The sequence below is a fragment of the Motacilla alba genome, chromosome 6 (genome assembly GCF_015832195.1).
Source record: "Motacilla alba alba isolate MOTALB_02 chromosome 6, Motacilla_alba_V1.0_pri, whole genome shotgun sequence".
NCBI lineage: Eukaryota > Metazoa > Chordata > Aves > Passeriformes > Motacillidae > Motacilla > Motacilla alba.
Genome location: NC_052021.1, coordinates 18,086,180 through 18,106,603, shown reverse-complemented (window position 1 = coordinate 18,106,603; position 20,424 = coordinate 18,086,180). Strand labels below are relative to the sequence as shown.

The following is a 20,424-nucleotide window of genomic DNA, read 5'->3' as shown; positions in this document are numbered from 1 at the left end:
TAATACAAATATAAATAAATAAAGCATTTTTAGTAATAGTATCTTTCTGAAACTTTTTTTTCATCATTGGTTGCGGCAAAGAAGCTGCATTTCACAGAAGAAAGTGAAATGGAAATTTGCTAGCAAATCCCAAATTAATAGATGAATTGCAGCCTGGAAAAGTGTACAAAAAATGTTTCCTTTTAATACTGAAAATAATCTAATGAAAGAAATATTGTAACAGCTAGATTTTAAAAATTAATTCTACCTTGCAAAGCATTACGAAATCAACTCCAAGTAACAACTAGAGTGACCTGTATTCCCTCTTTAAATGGAACTAGAAAGAGGCAGTAGTTGCACAATGCAATTATACACTTGGATTCTGACTATTAGCAAATAATGATGAACTAGAGCAAATATTTTTGTTTATTAGTAACCAAACTGAATGGAGCACTTGCTGGCTTGAGCAAATGTAAGAGAAGGCAAGCAGCCACCATGGGGCACCCTGCGACAGGTTACAGAGGGAATGGGAAGGTGGGGCCATGCTCACGGCTGATACTGAAGCTCAGACATTTCTGCACATCTAGTCAGAAATTTTGTTCTCTCAAATACCATTATTGCTATCAACCCCTTCTTTGTTGTTCCTGAAAAATTGTTCCTCAGCGGCCAAAATTCCATGTTCAGACAGTTTGTATTAATTGTTGCACTGAGTAAATAGGCAGCAAAGTATGTGCAATCATTAGACATATTCAGTCAGCCGGAAATTGCTTATGGAGGCACGTGTAGGTAAGCTGTTAGAAAACAGCATTTATGGGGTCATATACCTTATATTTCTACCCACTGACATTAACACAGCATAGGGTGCTCTTTATTTATACTACTATTCAATAGACATTTTTCATAGGCAAATTCAATAAAAGTTCTTGGAGTTTGGCATTACCTTTCTAAATTACATACTGGCATCCCTTCCTGCACCCTTATCAATGAAAACTTAGTATTTGGCTTTCTAAGAATAATTCCAGAGCAAAGGGCACTTTCAGGATTCAGAACAAGGTCATAGGGAATTTTATATCAGCTTTTTCTTCCTTGTTATTGCAAAGTGATAATTGGAAAATCTCCTCTACCATCCTCTCTTCATGGTTTCTGCTACATGAGACTATCCAAAGTTGTGTTCTTCATCCCTGACCTTGCCCTTCTGGTTAAAAAAAAATAAAAAATAAAAAAATTCCCAGGAGTGCACCAATTCTTGTCAAAGTTTTTAACTTTCAACTCCTAAATGCAAACACCCATTCTAGGTTAGATTATGTGTCATACATTATCTCTGAAAAGAGCTGGAAAATGAAATTGGCCAGCACCAATGATCTCACATCCTGTCTAAATGCTAGTTGAATCTAGCACTGTATATAATGATTCCAATACAAAATCTGATAACTTCAGAAAGTAGTTTTGAAAAACAAGAGACAGTGAGCTAAATGGTAGGTAGAGGAGGAACACAGACAACTTAATCTCTTTTGACTTGGTAAATCTTACGATTTTACCAAAGCATTTTGAAGATATTTGATCGTGTGTGTTAAGTCTATACTGCACAAATCCTTACTTAGCACTCAGTGAACCACATTAGGCAGAATAAGGAGGATAACTTCAATAGTAAATGATCCCCTGTGAGTGAAACTGTACCTCTTTATGCTAGTTTGGTGCCTGCACACATCTCTACCTTATGGAATAGTACCCTGTGGTGACTTATGCACACTCATTCTTAGATTTTAAAATGAAGATATATTTTGATCACTTCAGCTATTGCAAAGAAAAACTATTTTCACTCTGTAAGTGAAATGTTAATATGATATACACAAGCATATATTAATGTGCACAGGTTTCATTGTGGTGACAAAGAGCAAAAAAAATAGAAAATCTCTATTCCAAAAGAGAGAAAAGATGATTTTTTCCCCCTTACCACCAGCGTCCATGTCCTTGCTGGGTAAAATGGCTATTTTTCATGAAACTATGCATTGAGTATATACATGGAATTCCATCCCATATCCCAGAAACCTTTAAAGCTTCAGTCTTTCTTTCCTCAGATTAATGGCTTGAACTTACTTTTGTAATTTAGAAAGTGGTTCCATTACAGTCTGAGAGCAATTGGCATTAAATAGTAATCACTTCACAGCCTCTCTTCTTGTATCCTAGATGGATGCAGTGGAGGATGCATCATAGCAATACTGGCCTCCCATTGAATTACTGCTGGGATCAGCAGAGTTGCAATCAGGTGTCACAAACAGGAGCTACTTGTTCAATAATGTTTTCTTACCTCATATCACATCTCAAAAGCAGTGTAAGAAGCAAAAGCAAATTAAACATACTGAACTATAAGTGGTATCTTAATTGGGTCTCATCCATTCATAGAACTTTCTAAAGATTTAGAAACTCACAGAGGTTTGAGCCAGACTTTGCCAGCTAAGGACAATTTTCTTAAGAAAAACTGGTTGCTGTCATGAGTGGCAATAAGAGTTATGCTGCCTTCCTGCACTCTTCAAACACAAACTTAGAAACAAACTCCAATACACCTCCAGTACCAGTTTAGTGGTATTTTTAAAATTATGTTAGGAATTATTTCTTAAAGGAAAACAGGCTGTTCAGATACTGGCCTCTTGCCCTTTTTAAACTGAGCTTAGGGTTACACAAATCAGATGTATTCCCCCCAAAAATACTGCTGTGAAACACCCCTGACAGCAAAGACCAGAACGAGAGCATAAACTCACCTCCCTGAATTACTTTGCTAAGCTAAATATAGATGACTGGACCATCTGCTTAGAAACCATGATGGAAATTAAACTTTATTTGCACATCTCATAGACATAGGGATGGAGCTTGGAAGTGCACTATCAGGAGTGGTTAGGTCCTGTTGAATGACTTAAGAAGATCCAAAACAAAAAGAGGGATTCTCTGATTTTTCTGAAAGCTCAAGCTCTGACAGCTCATGCAGTCCATGATCCGTTCCATGGGACTCCGAAAAAAAACTAGTTAAAACTTAACAGAAACAATAGAAATCTTCTGTTTAACAGAAACCACAGGCCCAAGCTGTGGTTGTAGCTTTGACAGCTTGCTTGTACCACCATCAACTGAGAAGTAAATAGCAATCTTCACCTTTATGTAAACTTTAAGAGCTTCCCACACTTCAGCTTCTGTGGGATAAAAAGGCATTAATGTCAGAGAATAATTGGATTCTAGCCATTGCCAGTTCTCAGAAAGCTGGGAGGAACATAAGGGAGATCCTAAGCCTCCATCCAGCAGTTCCTTCACTGGGATAAATAGCCTTTCATCTTGTTAACCTTCTTTCATAGTGATCTAGTTACATAAACTTTGCTGCAATTACATACATGTCACCTGTACACAGTGAGGACTCACTAGATGAACAGAAGGAATTAACTGAAGCTCTCATACTGTATATTTTTAGTTTATGAGTCTGAAATACTGCTTTGGTTCAAATCAGTGCGTTGAGATTTTTTTTAAATGGCTGCTTTCAATGACAATTTAGAATAAAGAAGGAAGCATGGGTGAGAATTTGATCTCACAAATCTGGAACTGCTGCTTGCACCAACTGAGCTACCACAGGTTTGCAATTGCATGTTTTCATGAGAAGAATCATCGAGTCTTTTCTTAAAGCAATAGAATATAAAGTCTTTAGGAACTTTGATTAGTTAATCAAATCAGCATTTCTACCAGATTTAACAGGAGCATGTTCACACAACACATTAATTCTAGCAAAATGATTCAACAAGCCACACACCCTGTTAACTCTGCAAACAGCATTATACACACACCTACTTAAATCAAATCTGGTAGCTACAAATGCACCTCTAAAAATAGCTCGCTCTCTCCTCCCCACTCATTACCTGGGGAAGGAGCAGCCACAAACTTCTGTGTTGGTTTTGTCCTGCTAGTGTGACTATATCAGAGCAAAATGCTTCCTGAGCTGCATCAATGCTCAGATTTTATTTTTTTCATTAATAGCCTTTTTGCTGATCTGTTGGTATCTGGATCCACAAATTCAAAAAATGAAGAGCAGTATCAGTCTAATGATCACGGGAGAAAGCAACAAATAGTTTATTTTGCACAGTTGGTAAGGTTTATCAATAAATGTTGGTTTTCCAACTCCATCATGTTCTGTTTGGGACATCTCAGATGTGAGACCTTTCATTCTATTTTTATTCCTGCCTGCAGTCCTGTCAGACTTCCTGTCAGATCAGATTTATGACTTCTGGACCAAGCCAGAATTTATAAAAAATAGTTTTATTTTGCTGCTACAAATTAAAGGGACCAGAGAAGGATATGAAAGGATGGGTGATGTACCCAGTGGGAGAATTCAGCAAAATATATGTTTTCTGTGACATTTTGGATAAGCCAATATTGCACTTCCAAGTGTCAAAAGAGAGGGATTTACAGGCATTGAAATGATGAAAACCTGAATAAATTTTCTTTAAAGACAAATAAAGAAGACCATAGCTTGTATATTTTCCTCAAAAGCACACATCAACCCTCATATACTGGAAGGGTTGACCAAACTGAATGTAAAATCCAGAGTGTGGGCTAGGAACAACAGTGGCAATATTCACAATGACTGAGAAAGAAAAAAGGAAATATGAGGCTGGTTTGTTCTTTTTTTTTTTTTTCATGTTGGACTTAAACAACTAGTTGCATTCAGTTAGGCAATGAAAGAAATCCAAGATTTTCATTTTGACATGAACAAGGAAATCTACACTACAATCACCTGTGAGATCTACACAAGGATACATGCACCTTCTACACTCCATGCATTTGTGAATTCCATTGTTCACGGACAAAATATAGGGAGAAAGATTAAACAAATGAAGATTTGTGAACTTATACAAAAACTAAAAAAAAAAATAGAATTAAAGAGAAACAGAGCTGGGAAAAATGGAGGAATAACTAATGTGAAGAGCTTACTGAATGAGTCCAATAGAACTCTCTTCTGTTTTACTAGGGTTTTGTTTTCCCTTCACTTCTTACAGCCAGCTCACAGTTGCCCTCCAGCATCCCAAGAGCTCCCTCTTCCCTGCTCTGAGCATAGCTGCATCTTGCTGTAATTAACAAAAAATTTTCAGACTAGACAATATTAAAAAAATATCAAATTTCCTTCCTTCAGTTTTTGGTTGGTATATTTTCCTGCCAGGTAGACCCATCAAAATCTTATCTGCATTGTTTATAGAGTCTGAAGGATTTTGCTGCTCATAAATGACACACTCACCCCTCAGACCATCAGTCTGTGCTTTGGTTGTGCTGTTGCTCCCTGGATTGGCCGGGGGCTGAAAGTGACATCAGTCTACGGGGTTTAGACCTAATGCTCCCGTGTGCGTCAGGTAATCCAATTGAGTCCTTGTAAGTTGACAGACCCAGAGATTTATACTGAGCCACTTCCTAAAAGCTGATTCTCATTACCTGGCAAGTGAACTATCAAGGAAAAAAAAAAAAAAAAAAGAAAGAAAAAAGAAAGAAAGAAAAAAAAAAGGCAGGAGTGTAAAACAGCCTTAGCAGACATGACGTTGCCCTCAACTTCAAACCAGGAGCTGCTAGGTTTGGCTTGCAAGTAAGAGAAGAAACCTCACTGTTTACTTGCTTAGCCACTTGCCTGACCACACAGTGCTTAGTTACAAGATACAAACAAAGCAATAGAAAGAAAGGAAGAAAGGGGGAAAGAAGGAGAGAAGACAGAAGGTAAGAAAGAGAAAGAGAGAAAAATCCAAGAAACAGAAGTCCAATCAAGACCTGAATATGTTTAATATTATATTTACAACTATTATGGTCTAAACAATCATTATTGGGCAAAAACATAGAAGATTAGAGACCATTCTGGATGCGGCATCTGTCCAACTTGTACAGGTAGGTTCTTATGTATTTCTCTTAATCTCATTATCAATTAAATAAGTATTAAATCACTCATCTTCTTGTCTTTGTACAGCAGTATCTAATATTTACCTTGTTGTCTGGTTTTATTACATTAAACCTCATTTTATTTCTCTTAAATCATTAGCTAATTCTGATTAGTAGGCTATTTGTTTGTATGAGAAATCATAATATAGAGCTGACTAGATTGTCATCCAGAATGTCAGTGCTCAGTCCCTCTTGCCTTCTTTGGGGGTTAAAAACATTCATCTACAACAGAATTGTGCTGTTAAAAATCAGGATACCTCAGCACAGCCTTGTTTCCTAGTGAAGGCAAAGAAGTAGAAGGCACTAAAGTGTTCCTGCTCTTATGGCAGGGATAAGTCTTTGTTTGCATAACACAGCTGACATGATTCTAGAAAACATGTTTAAGTACATTATTTTTTCACGGATTTGTACTAAGTACTATTATTTTGGAAAGAGCACTGAACTCCAAACAACAGAAAGATTACCAGTGATTACAACTTGTGACTAAAGACTCTCAGCTAAGAAACTGCTCTTCTAAATTCTCCTCCACTGCTCTTCAATGTTTTTAGCAAGTCCCTACATTAGAGTTTGCAGTTTCTAAAATAAAAGCAACCTAATTTTCTGGACATCTTCTCATAGGCATCATAATCATTACTGATCTAGAAATTTATAGATGTAGATTCCAGAGGAATACAAATACTGATAATTTACTATTTACATGTAAAGCATATTATTAATGGTGGGAAAACACATCATCCTCCATGATGTGGTAAAATAACAGACTGCGACTTTCTCAAGTAAAAGAACCAGTCAACATCAGAATCAAGATCAGCAGCTTTGAATAGCTCTCTTCTGCAAGCAAAGGTAACTGTGGCACTGTCAGAACCCAAGAACTACCTTTAACAATAGCAAACCACAGCAGCATTGGCTACAATAGGATCAGATGTGAGAAGCTATGGAGAGACTGGGAGGACTGGACAATATAATCTAAAATCTTAGCTCTTCATCTTTCATTTAGGACATTTTTCTTTAGTACCTGAAGCTGTTGTATAGCCTGCTCAGGTTCTTTCACCTGTGTTGTGGTGCTACCTATTAACCTCAGTGTCAGCATATCATCTGACCCTTCATTCCCTGTCCCTATGTCTGGCTGCCTCATTTCAGAGAATTACATAATGCCTTAAAAAGGACATAAATTAATTAATTTAAAAGAGAAATATTACCATGGTGCTTGAGTTCTACTGCCCTACTATTTCTGTCACTGTAGCAGCAGAGAGCTTTGAAGCTTCAATCTTTGAAGTGCTAGAACAATGCAGATAATGTATTAGATGTATTAGATTTAATTCTGGGCCACCAGTCGGGTCTACTCTCATGTAGAATGAGCTTTTATGAAAAGTGCATGAAAAAAAAGCAGAGAAAAGTAGCACTAGCTACTTTAGAGGCAGTAGCTGTCTAATCATAGACAGATATTCATGAGGTCCTTGGCATTTGACATCAGCTGGGGCAGAGAAGAAGGGGCACATAAACCTAGCAAGAATGAGCATAGCACAACTTTCTTTGCATTGCAGTTATCCAGTGATATCTTTTTAGGCACTTCTATTGAAAGAATATCTACTTGCAAACTGACTGCAGACTGTAATATTTTCCTCTGAAATTCACTAGTAGGTTCCTTTTGTAGCAGAGAGGAAACAGGAATTTGACCCTATTAGTCTGATTTTGTAGGATGCTGGGCTTTTCTATTTTCTTTTGGTATCAATAACACTTTGTGTCTTTAAGGAACAATGTCCCTAGGTCTTGTAATAAAGTCAAACTTTTAGCACCCTTTTAGCACCCAGCTCATGAAATTCCCTACAGAGAGGCACATAACTACGCTATTCAGGAACTAGATTTCAACTCTCCCCTTCAAAGATTAGACTGTTTAGAAACTGGTCCACCCCATGTGAAGTTTATGATTTCCTAGAAAAGAAATTCATCTCTCTGTAGCAGTGAAATTTTATCCCTCTTCAATGCTGAATAACTTGCAATAGTCTGGTTAATGGTCCTATTTATTTAAGTACATGTCTCCAGAAAGGAAATAAAATAATTTGCAATAGAGAGTGAAAAAATACCATATAGTGAAGGCTTCAGTTTAGCTATAATTTCTGGGACACAATCTTTCCAAAGCAGGTTCATACTTTAGCAACAAGGCAACTCCCTTATTGACTTGTCATTGTTTGCAGATTTGGCTCTGCCTGTACTTTATTTGAACAGAAGTTTTAAACAGCTTTTTAAGTGCTTATTCCAATTATAAACCCACACATTTCCAGCCCATATTTCAGAGAGTTAAATTTCATATTTAAGAAGATTCATCTTTCTAGTATGAGGAATATTATGTGTTCTCTCCAAAATTATAACAAGTTTACAGTGAGTTAGAGTATAAAATTTGTATATGGAATATATGTGAATAAATGAGGGTATGATGTAAATTAATGTTAAAGTATAATTTTCAAAAGACAGGCTCTTTTCATTCTTTTCAAACTTTGCACATAGTTAAAATTTGTTGTAATAGGATGGACAAGCAGTAGGTTGTTCTTCAGTAAGGAATAACAAAATATTCAGCTTTTATATCAATTTACTTTGCTTATGTATCCAGATAAAAACCATAATATCATGAATGATAGCATGTATCCAGAACCCTTTAAATATATATAAAAGGGTTACTGGATTTTGCCCAATATGTATTATATACAGAAGAGGCTTAGAGTTTAATGTAAACATTTAAGAAATCTAAACTACACAAGATGAGCACCTTATATCCCCAAAGTCTTTCCCTTTTCATTTCTCTAAAATATGCATAACTTTATGATTGAGATAGTTAAGATATTACATTTATTTTCAATACAGTTTTTTCTGTATTCAATTTGAACTATATTTAAATATATTTTAAGAATTTACTTGGGTTTTCAATTTTACATGCTCTAGATGAATATTGCCTGTAAAGCAAATATATTTAGTTGTCATTTCTTAGTAAAATATTTCTATACTATATTTTTATAACTTTGATTTTTCTTTTGAAAGAACACTGTTCTTCAAGAACAGAGTACAACCCAAAGTACTAAATCAGAACAACCATCAACATACTAGATGTAATCAGACCCTATTCAAAGCTTATGGTTACAGGCTGATGTGATCATCTTCTTTCCTCTTGCATGTTACAGTTTTGTGGGTCGTTATGAATCAGATGAAAAACAAAAAAGATTTAGAGTTGTCACTTGCAGTTTGGTCACAGCTTTCATTGATTCTTCAGGATCTTCTAACTGCCTAGTCCTAAATATTTTGGAGACCAACATCTCTCAAAATCTCAATACAGTATTCGAATTTACAGGATTTCGGTTGGGTTTTTTTTATTGTTTGGGGGTTTTTTAAGAAGCAAAACATGAAGCCCTGAGCAACAAAGAATTGTGATCCTCATGTGAAAACTGTTCATTTAAGAATATTTCAATGTAGACACTGCAGTGCAGCAAAATTATTTCATGATCCCGAACTGTCTGTGGAGACCCAGAATCAGATTAACACATATGTGTTTTGGAATAATTTTGTGCCTTCATAAAAAGCGAGTCATATCTTCCCATTTTAATTCACAAATTATTATCTATATCAACCATTTAATCTGTATGCACGCCAGGATAATTTTAAATTTCAAAATTGTCTCTACGTTCAATTTTATAACTATATGATTTTTAAGGGCACAAAGGAAAACAGTTAAGTATTTTCCTGGAGATACTTCCTACTGAATTCAGGTTCTTGCCAAATGTTGTTTCAGCCGCCATGACTCAGAGGAGTCAGAGGCAGAGAGATTGATACATAATTCCTTTCCTACTGGTGACCACAGAAAAGACTCAGGATGTGTTGTTCATAAATTCTGTAAATTTATTTTGAAATTAACAGAGATTATTTCAAAACTGTAGCTCAATCCCATTTTTATCCTATTATTATTTATCCTAATTTTGTATTCCAAATTTGATTTATTATGCAGCCAGTCTTGAGATAGGCTGCAAGAACTTTTCCTAATGTATTAGAAATACTTGATATTAAACAGTGATTTTTTTTTCTCAGTGAGATACTATTTGTGTTTTGATTTACATCTGTTCCTCCATGCATTTTCAGCCCCTTTGATGAAGTTTCTGAACTTCTGTGACATAAAGATGTAAAGATACAAATTTATCCCTGCTCTTAAATATAAGGCACTTCAAAGCAATGTGTTACAGTCAGTGATTAATCTTTGATGGGGAGAATCACAGAGAAAAAACAAGAGATGGGAAAACCAGACTGATTTTATCTTGGTGGAGGTCCTCACCTGGGTATGGTCAGAAATTACATTATTTGCTACATATTTAACCCACTGTCCAGCACTCTGGTCAAGTAAAAGGATGCTGACCAAAAACACATTTTCCTTGTAACTTTTCCTTTTAAAAGATCTTTCAGAATTAGCAAGTCTGTCTTGTTCATCTGTCTCAATGGAACCCTTGTCAGTACTTATTAGCCCTCCAACATCCTAGAAAAGTGTCACTTCAAATTTCCATATTTCCTGGTCTTGAAAGCAGATTTCTTGAAGTCTTGCCGACCAGCACCTGAGGTTCCATGGCTAATTCCCTTCTTTCAGAAACTTTTCCCCCACTGCATCTTGCTGCCACTAATACAAGAAGTTCTGCCTTTTGCTATTCTGAGGATTGAGCACCCTTGGGTTTGGATATTTTTAAGGTGCTTTTAGAATACCAGGTAGCACCTGAGACCTAAAAAGGATGCTAACCTAGCTAAGAAATTGGAGTACAAGAGATGAAAGGGATAGAAGGCTAAGGAAAAGACTGTCTAGAGAAAGATGCCTGAAGACCATCTCTTTATAGTCTAGTTTTATCAGTATGTCCTTCAATGCCAACTAGAAGAAGCAATTCCATGTCTCTAAAGTTGCCCTTGAAAATGACTGCTGGATCCTCAGGCATTGCAGGTAAATTAAGCACAATCTGTATTAGCCAACTCCAGGTGTGTTCAATGTAGTGGGTTCACACCAGCTTCCATGGACTGTCATGAGCAGGGAACTTTTCCTGGATGCAGTGGTGCAAATGGAAGAAGTTACACTCCAAGTTCCTCTCACTTTTCTGTCAGTACACACCTACACTCCTTTAGTGAGGTTCGTGGCCAATGCTAGCCACGAAAGACCTCTCAGGTCTTTCAGAGCACCTACTTCAGTGGCCCCTCTCTGGCTCACTCTTGTCAAAATCAATTAGTCACCTCTAATAAAGGGGCTGTGATGGGCATATATGTCCAAGCCATAAATAGGCCTTCCCAGAGAGAATTGTTTACAAAATTTACATTTGTTTACACTTTCCAGCAAATCAAGAGTTGGTTAAGTTTACAGATAGGTATTTTGCAATATACACACCCAGAGCAATGAAGCAGAACTGGAAGTTCAGTCACATGAAAGACAAGACCTCTGCATAAACACCTTCCAGGTAGTAAAAATTAAAAGGCCTTTCTGATTTGACAGAGGCCCTTCCAGTTCACAGAATGCTTGATTCCTATCAAGGTTTATACTTTGTTATTGTTGTAATTGCCGTTGCTGCATTTATACACTAACTATTTTGCCAAAGTTCTCATTTCCAGTTGTTCTTCAGGATGTCCAGATGGGACAAATCTGTTTTTGTTTCATGTCTTACAAGTATACCAGAAACACATTTGACTCCATATTTTTGAAAACTAAATGTGATTTGTCCTTTCTCATCATCTTCTTCTCTGGTGTGTCCTATGATCTCCTTTCATCTTTTTTCACCATCATCCAGATAATGGATTGACTTTCATGCCATAAAACTTATGGTACAGCCAAACCTACTCCCCAGTAAATTCCCTCTGATAAATGGGAATGAAAAGGGCTGTCATGAGGTTAGAAATCCAGCTGACCCATTCCTCTTGAGGATATTTAATGCACTTGACTGTGTTTGATAAGCGAAGGTCAGTTTTCCTACAAAAGAAATAGTTTTTAGCTCTTTTGCTTTCTTTACACAGTAAACAAATAGAAAGAAAAGACAAAGATTAAGCAGAACCAAGTTGCTCCTTTACATTTTTCAAAATAAGTCTGCCAAATCCAATAAAGTGACCTTGGCATATAAAATTATTAATGCGCAATTGTTGCTAAGTTTCAAATTCAGATGTAAAGCTGTAGATCATTTACTTTCATGATGAATTCAATTTCTTTCATTGACTCCAATTTTCAATGGATGAAAACTTGCACATATGATAAAACAAAATGCACCAAAATGGAATATTTTTTTTTTTACAGTGATAAATAGGCAGATGTTGCTGGCAAAATAATGGGTTAGCCTCACCCCAATGCAACCTTTCATATCTATGCAAAAAGGGTTGGGAAAATCTATTGACTTTAGAGAGGCCACATAATGAATAAATGTGCTGCAAAGATTGGAACAGGGGGGATATTTTAGGCTAATTTGGGTGGTACTATCTTCTTCCATAAACATCAGCAAAATCAGCCTTTGACCTCAAAACACGAATTGGCACTGGAAGCTCTTTGCTACTTTTTCCAGTGACAAAAACATTAACCTCTATATCCTGGCCAAACTCCAAAGTGGGAGATTACATTCTGCTGCTCTAATTTTCCCCTGCAGGCTCAACCAGATCCAGCATAATTTCCTGATATGTAGTGTTACTGAAAAAGAACCCTTTTTGCAAAGTTGCTGTCAATTTTTCCTTCTTGCCTCCTCATTTGTATGCCTTGTCTTATGAGTTGTAGGTTGTTTGAAGGTCACAGTTGTTTGGTTGTGGATGAGAGGTTTTACTAAACTGAGGGACCATGAACATGCTGGTGCTACAATGATAACAATATCTTCCCATCACTTTTACTGTCTTATAATACACATAGTGTAGCCTGACTATTGTTTTTTCCCCAAGAACTCACACAGTCAGACTTTTATTAAATATCACATCATGTTGGTCTCGAGAATCAGAAGTCAAAAACACAGCCTACTGATACAGGACATTCTGAGTGTGTTTAAAAACCAGTTGCCAATTTGATTGTAAAATAACACATTGCTTAACTCCACATTGTTTTAAAGCAATAATTTGTTAAAGAGATTGTGATTTCCATGGCCATACGATCTAATATTTTTTCCAAGAAGTTTGGATATAAGTGATAGCAGAATTAATTTAATTCATATTTAGTATTGATCTGAGATATTACTTTAAGAAAAAAAATCCACTACAAAAGCATCTCTGATGTAACTGCTGATTTCACTTTGGTTGTATAAAGCTGTAAGACCTGCACTTTGGGTAGTTTCTTATTGAGTAACTTAAGCTAGTTAGAAATATCAGCACTGAGATCACTTGGTATAAGCACTTCTATCTAAAACAGAGGATGCAGTGCTTCGTCCCCCAGCACAGTCTCAAATAAAACAGCACTAAGTGCAATCTGGTGGATTACCTGTATGGAGAAGCCACACAGATTCTGCCCTGGGGATGTGAATTTATTACTTAGTCCAGTACCACAGGGTTAAGTGAAATGCTATCACAGTAATTTATTATTAAGAGAAATGGTGATGGCTTAGATTAAGAAGATTTGTCTGTCTCTTCTAATTAAGGTTAGGTTTGTAAGAAGCTTTGCTGCCCTTTGAAGCTACAGAGACTAAAATTAGGACTCTGGTTCCGTTTAAAATGTCACTAGGTTGGTCTATAATCCTGTGGTGGTTGCAACAAGGGATCATTCTTTCTATGTTGTGATTCCTTGTTTCAAGCTAGTGAGCCAGGACAAGACCCCATGAAGCAAAGTCTGAGCAGTCTATTAATCAGCAACAAGCTGGTCCTACAGGACACTGTGATGCTCTTCCAGTTACCCCGTGAAGAGTCCATACTGAACAGGAATTTGGCAAAGCAACCAGCCGTAAGACACAAAGAGTTCTGCTGCCAGCACAGAGCAAACAGTGGCAGTAAGTGGGCTGTGTTGAGAGAGTGAAGAAGTTTTGGGGGGACAAGATCTGCCCTAAGGCTGTGAGTGAACTCATTTTACAGTGTTTACAATCCTATATGTGACACTAGCATCCCAGGCTACAGTGTCCTCACTTGCTGGTCTACAGACAATGTCAAAACTCAAATCAGTAAATGGATCACTTCTAACTTTTCTTATTATTCCCCTATTTACACAGCATCAAATGAACCTGTGGGGCAGGAGAGTAATAGCAAAAGCTGTTCAAAAATTTTTAGGAAATTTGAAGATTGGATTCAGTTTTCCTTACTGATGTGTAGACCTAGAGCAGCTCTGACTAGACTAGTAAATTACAGAAATGGAAACCTCATTACATGGAAAGATCAAGTCCATTTATGAAGAGCAAAGCCTTCTCTGAGAATATTTAGCATGACAAAACATGAAGGAAAAGCAGCCATGGTGCTTCAAGTCACAACTCAGTTTCTGGTTGGTTGGGATGATGAAAATACTCCTCCAGTAGGTAGGACATGAAATTATGATTCGCTGTGTTTCAACTGAGACAAAACAGCATGAGTGTGTGGATCCACATTCTTCTGCTAGGTCTTATGTACCTGTCAGATAGAACAGTGTGCTGGGAGCCACTAAATTGCTATTCAGTAGTTCAAAAAGAGAATAATCTTTTAATTTGGTTTAGTGAAACAAAACAAAGCAAGTTTATATGTATATTGGAAGTGATAAACTGCAAGCACTGAGTCTCAGATATGTAAGCAAGAAAATCTCTCGTCAATTAATTCAGTAAGAATCTACCAGCTTTTACTGATCAATCTGCTGAGCAATTAATGAAATTGCAATATTAATAAACTTTTCATGTTACAGGGCATATCTTTTGCATTGTATTCTTTTTTTTCTTAGATAAACTCTGTAATGTTTTTATAGACAGGAACATCCAATTAAGCAGCAAAATCAATCACCTGTCATTCAAATAACCACTCACAAAATCTGAGCAGTGGATATTCATGAAGGACCTCCTGAGTAAAAACTATTTGCTCTCCACAGAATCTTATGACTGCTTTTAAATGAGGAGTGAAAGGGCTCAAAAAGATTACAGGAGGTCATTTAGTTCAGTACCCTTTATTTACTCAGATTAAGACAAGGTAAACAATACTTACCTATTCTGAGCAAAAAAAGCAGGGTGGTTCACAAAGTATTTTTTTACTGTGAGAGAAGGGTACAGCTATAATCAGTAGGGCTTTTCTTGAGCAGTTCAGCCTATTTTACTGTGTCCAAACCCCAGTATCTACTGCAGCAGGCATGAGCACTTCCTGTGTGACATTGGCCGAGGTCCTGTGGGCAAAAGGAAGCCCTCTGGAGGAAGAAGAAATATGGGCACTCCTGTACCTGTCCACAGTGCAGCTTCTGGAGGATCTTCACAAAGGTGAGGTGACAAGCATCTTTATAAGAGTTCTTACTGCTGGAAATTAATTCTTGAGTTATTTTAATTCTTTTGAGTTTGTTTGTTTGTGGGGGTGAGGTGGAGACAAAAAAAACTAATGGCACTAACAGCATATTGCCAATAAAAGTGAGAAATCTTTCCGTGCTGCTGGGATTATGTGCAGATTGCTCTGCCTACATAGAAGGTCTTCACACTTTTTTTTTTTCAAATTAAGCATCGAGTAGTAATTAATCTAAGTACAATTATATGCAGACAGAAGAGTCCTTCCTGCAGTCTGAATAACATGCACCCAGAGAAAGTGCAGTGCCAGCTAGGCTCATGTCCTTCATGGACTGATAGAAAAGGACTGACAAATCCACATGGCTCTCCATTCAGCTAGTAAGAGATTTTATCCTTGATGATAATAATGTGACTTATCATTATGATTTTTGCTTGCCAAGCAGGCCAGCTTGAGAGAGCACAGAACACAACTGAGCAACAACAAGAGAGCACAGCTGAGCAACCTGTCACATTTTGAGAACTGTTTATGTGAATGGGTATTCCTTTTGAGGGGAGAATGGATGAGACGTGTTCTTACCTCATAAGCATGTAGAATCAAAATACAAAATACAGAAAACAAGTGATGTGTAACTTCTACTAGAGCTGGAGGAGTGAAAATTCATTACCAACTAGTTTTTAATGGGCTAGAACACTATAGCAGCTATACCATCAGTTCTCTATTAACTGGTGTAACAAGGGGATAGAATAGCCCAGGAAATACAAGCACCAGAAATGTGCAAAGGAGTGAAGCACAGAGATACCCACCTGGACAGGTTCAGCAAAGGTTCATCTATTGACTCTGTGCCAGACACTAAGCTGACACTATGCTCTTGTGATTGCTGACTTAACAAAACAATAAAAAAAAAAAAAAAGATAATCAGCCTATGTTCCCTATGCTACACCAGATAAATTTAGGGTATCAGAACATGAAAACTAAACCAAGAAGAAGTAGGGATGTACAACCAAGCTGGGCTGCAGGCCACGTGTAAAGCTGGTAAAACTTGTCTTTAGAGAGCTCAAGTCCTGAAGTGATGCCAAGCTGGAGTCATTCTGAAGCTGAATCCACAGTGCTCCAGTTACTTTGAGCACAGGGAAGGTTACCTGCCAGGGCATAACATCATCCCAGTTGAGTAAGGCATATCTCTGACTACCCATCTCAGTTGCAGCTATATTGTTTCTGTAATCAGCCTCTTTTCAAGGCTAAGGCTGCCACATTTGCTGTGCTGTGCATGATGCAATAAATCATGTCAAATCTCATGATGATCAGCACCACTTGGTACAGAATATTTCTGGTGTGCTGGGGCACTGCCAGGTTAGGCAGGAATGCCACTCGTTGGCTGGCCAGCACTACACAAGGCCAGGCGCTCTCCACTAGGATGAAGTACAAGCTGGCTGGCTGTTCCTAAAAGAGACAAGCTTCCCAGCATGTGTGACTTGTGTTTGCATACAACACTACAGAAAACATGGAAGGAGCAAAAGACAATGCCAGCTGAAGGTAATTATGGTCAGAAAGCCCAGTGATCACCAGGAAAGGCCACAGTGACTAGGCAAGTCTGAGGTCAGCCTGGGAAGTCAGTCTGTGGGTCAGGACCAATAAGGTCCCCAATCAGGCAAGTCATTCTGGGTACATCTCCAGTGATGAGTTTGATTATACAGGTGAGATGCCAGAAACATGATTTTCTGAGTGCAGTGAATTCAACACTAAGCTCTCCATTTAATTGACTTCAACATTTTTCAGACCCTGCCATCTGTGTGATTTGCCCATGGTCAGTACTACTGTCTGCTGAAGGAAATTTGTTTTTCCAAAACAATGCATCTCAGACAGAAGCTGCCCCTTTCAGTCCACCAGAATTGCTCCACCACCCAAGTAAAAACCAGCACTTTGGACTAACAAAGGTGAGGTGTATTGCAAAGTGCATCTTGACAGCACTCATGAAGACAAGCTTGTGGGTTTTAATGCAACTTGCCAGGCACCTACTGTCACATCCCATTTCTAATAAAACTAATCAAATTAGGCTAGAAAGATGGTTAGAAAGATGTTACATGTATCTTGCAGCTTATCATTGGATTTGCATGCATGTCAACATCAAAATAAATTTTGAACAGCAGTCCCACAGGCCTGCAGAAATGTATTATTTGTAATGGCTGACAGAAAGGAAGAATATTTCTATGAAATGGTGTTCAAGCAGATATGGTAATTGTAATCCCAGAAGCTGTAGTATTTGTAGAAGTAGAAGACTGTAGTATTTGTATTTGTACAATTAGTATATTGTATTTGTACAATCAGAGGGTGAAAGCAGTCCCAGAAAGTCAGAAATATGTTCAGCTTTGTTAACAATTTATTTTTCTTCTCTCTGACAAATTATTATTTCTGGAAAGACAGTAAGATATAACATTCAGGCACCTTGAAGTTTTAAATTCCTCTCGGACTATATCCTCCCCTCAGGAAGAACACAGTATTTTCACATTCCCACATAACTGACCACTTACACACTAGGCAGAAGAATGAAGCTGTGGAATAAGCAGCCTTATTCCAGTAATTATTTTCCTGCATATAACAGCTAGTCAGTTCCACAGGTAGAGGAGAATTTTAATCAGCAATGGGAGAGCTTCAAAATTAAGAAAGGAGTTCAAATTTCTTTCCCTACTTCTGGCATCTTTGAACAGAGGGCAGCCTGGCTCAGCCCCTCAAGCTGAACAGTACTAAGGATGCCAAGATTATATTTTGCCTTTTCTTTTATATACTTTTTATGTAACTTTTATGTATCCTCAGTATTCTTAGCATGCATACTTGTAATTCCTTAAGTCTGATAACTTAGCATAGCCCTAGTATTTTGTTAAGCCAGGAGACCAAATATCCTAAAGGCCTCGTAGTAGGAGAAGAATACTCTACGCTGTCTTGGGAAACCAAGGTCCTGTCTAGAACATATCCTGTAAACTAAAGATTTGGCCCATCCAGGGGGGAATTCATTGAACAGGGAAATATCATACTATTCATCCAGGCCTCCCACTGGAGCACCCCTGTTAGATATGAAAATTTGTAAGGTCTATAAATTGTATACGTGATCTGTTGTGTGTGTGCATTGCGGCACATCCCACCTTGGCAAAACAGTGCACCATAAGGATCCTTATTAAAATACCAAGGCAAAAACCCCTTATCCCTTAACCATGTCTAGCTCTCCGTTTTTTAAGACCAGAAGTCACCACTAATTTCATGCAACCTAGTCCATAAGCTAAGAGTCACTACTTTACTTTTAGATACGTTTAGTCTAGTTTTTTAAAAAAATCATCTATATGATTCTGTGACTTCTGCCATTTGGTGACCAAAGAAACAAAAAGATAAAAGATGGTGTGTCTACTATAAAACTTTCCTGTACTGGTTTCCTGTATTGATTTCACACCTGATTTCCAGTATTCATTTCACACGGGGTTTCCTTTTCTTTTTGACAGATGCTGGTATATTCCTTAGGAATGACCCTCTATTGGTCAGCAGATTACCAGGTTCCTCCAAACCAGGCCAGTACAAAACAGACATTTTAGTTTTCTTTTATTCTGGTAGGTTCGAAGAATGAGAGGCATAGTCTGAAATATCACTAAGAGGGGCTTTGTGTTTTGGACCACTAGAAAAGAATTAAAGAGCTTGTGTCAAGGTCTAAGCTTCACCAAAAATATCAGTTCACACAAATCAGGGAATTTAGTTGGAGCTCATCTTTCCTTTCCTTTCCTTTTCCCCTCCACTCTGTTTCTTCAAAAACTAGAAATTTTCTTATTAAGATGAATTGTACCTTGATTCTAAGGGTGAAGATTATTTATTCCAAGACAATTAGGACAAGCTACCCAGGGAAGTGGTTGAATCTCATCCCTGGAGGTATTTAAAAGATGTGTATGTGGCATTTAGGGACATGATACAGTGGCGGACTTGCCAGTGTTAGGTTTATAATTGCACTCGATGTTAAAGTTCTTTTTCAACCTAAATTATTCTACGATTCTATTATTCTAAGATAGGACTAAAACAAAACCACCACATTGGCACGATTGTGGTGCTGCTCACATTTGTGTGCTTTTTCAAAAATGGGATGGAAGAATGGGATGGAAGAATGAAATCAAGCAAATTCTATCAGTATCTCTGCTAGCTGAAATTATGTTTCTTGCTTACCCAGAATCCTTTGAAAGACTTGTAACATACATTTTGCTTCATTTCTGTATTGATGCTTTTGGTTGTGCTTGTTCTCAATTTGGAGAGCACAGGTTTCTAGTAGATTTAACCTCCCTTTCACATTCTAAGAGAAAAAGCTTTATAAGCTAAATGGCCTTAAAATATAAAAAATATCTGGTCTCTATGACAACAGCTATGGCTGGTAAAACTCCTTACCTTTTGAAGCTAATGCTACCACATACCTTACTTCCATGAATCTTTGATTCACAGTCTAATTAACAAAGCTCTGGAGCAAAGTGAACTGTCTGTCACCAAGAAGTCCCTAATTGGGCCAACAATCATTCTTGGAGATGTCAATTCCCTCCAAGGCTATCCTAGATCCCACTAAAGGTTCATTCCATGCTGTTATGCTGCTTGTCTGTGATTCTCCCAAAATCTAAAGGAATTCAGTGCATGTTTATCACCTAGAGCAAAAGGCTTCCAGAAATTCCTGGCCCCCGTTTACATAGGATTTCAGTCCCCTGGGAGATTTCATTTAACAGTACCTCTATTTTGACTCAGTCCCTCCAGCTGAGTGACCAACTACATACACTCCTGCTGACAATGTGTGAAGATCTGCCACACAGAAGACTTTCTCCTGAATCCATTCTGGAAGCATGTGAAGCACATCAGAAGGAATCTGCTTCCTTACCAGCAAAATTCTACATAAAGAGAATGGTTCAGTTTGCTGTGGGAAGTGTCAGCGAGGTAAGTACTACTCTCATCCTTCAGTCATCTCCTTTTCTGCAGTGAGAGAGGTGCCCAGCAACATGGGAGACAGGTGAGTGATTGCCAAAATTAATGTTTGTATGGATTAAGGAAGCGAGATTTGGTTCTAAACTTCTATGAAGCCATCTCACACACCAC

General features: G+C 37.6%; 1 protein-coding gene across 1 annotated transcript in view; it reads left to right on the top strand.

The window, feature by feature from the left end:
- The first annotated feature begins 5,375 nt into the window (after positions 1 to 5,375).
- The window catches only part of FRMPD2 (FERM and PDZ domain containing 2), a 70,237-nt gene continuing 55,188 nt past the window's right edge, over positions 5,376 to 20,424 (top strand). The window contains exons 1-5 of the mRNA XM_038141254.1: positions 5,376 to 5,877; positions 15,165 to 15,305; positions 17,101 to 17,258; positions 18,813 to 18,878; positions 20,080 to 20,265. Coding sequence (XP_037997182.1) covers positions 15,182 to 15,305; positions 17,101 to 17,258; positions 18,813 to 18,878; positions 20,080 to 20,265 — 534 coding nt within the window. The 5' untranslated portion in view covers positions 5,376 to 5,877; positions 15,165 to 15,181. The remainder of the gene's footprint in view (positions 5,878 to 15,164; positions 15,306 to 17,100; positions 17,259 to 18,812; positions 18,879 to 20,079; positions 20,266 to 20,424) is intronic.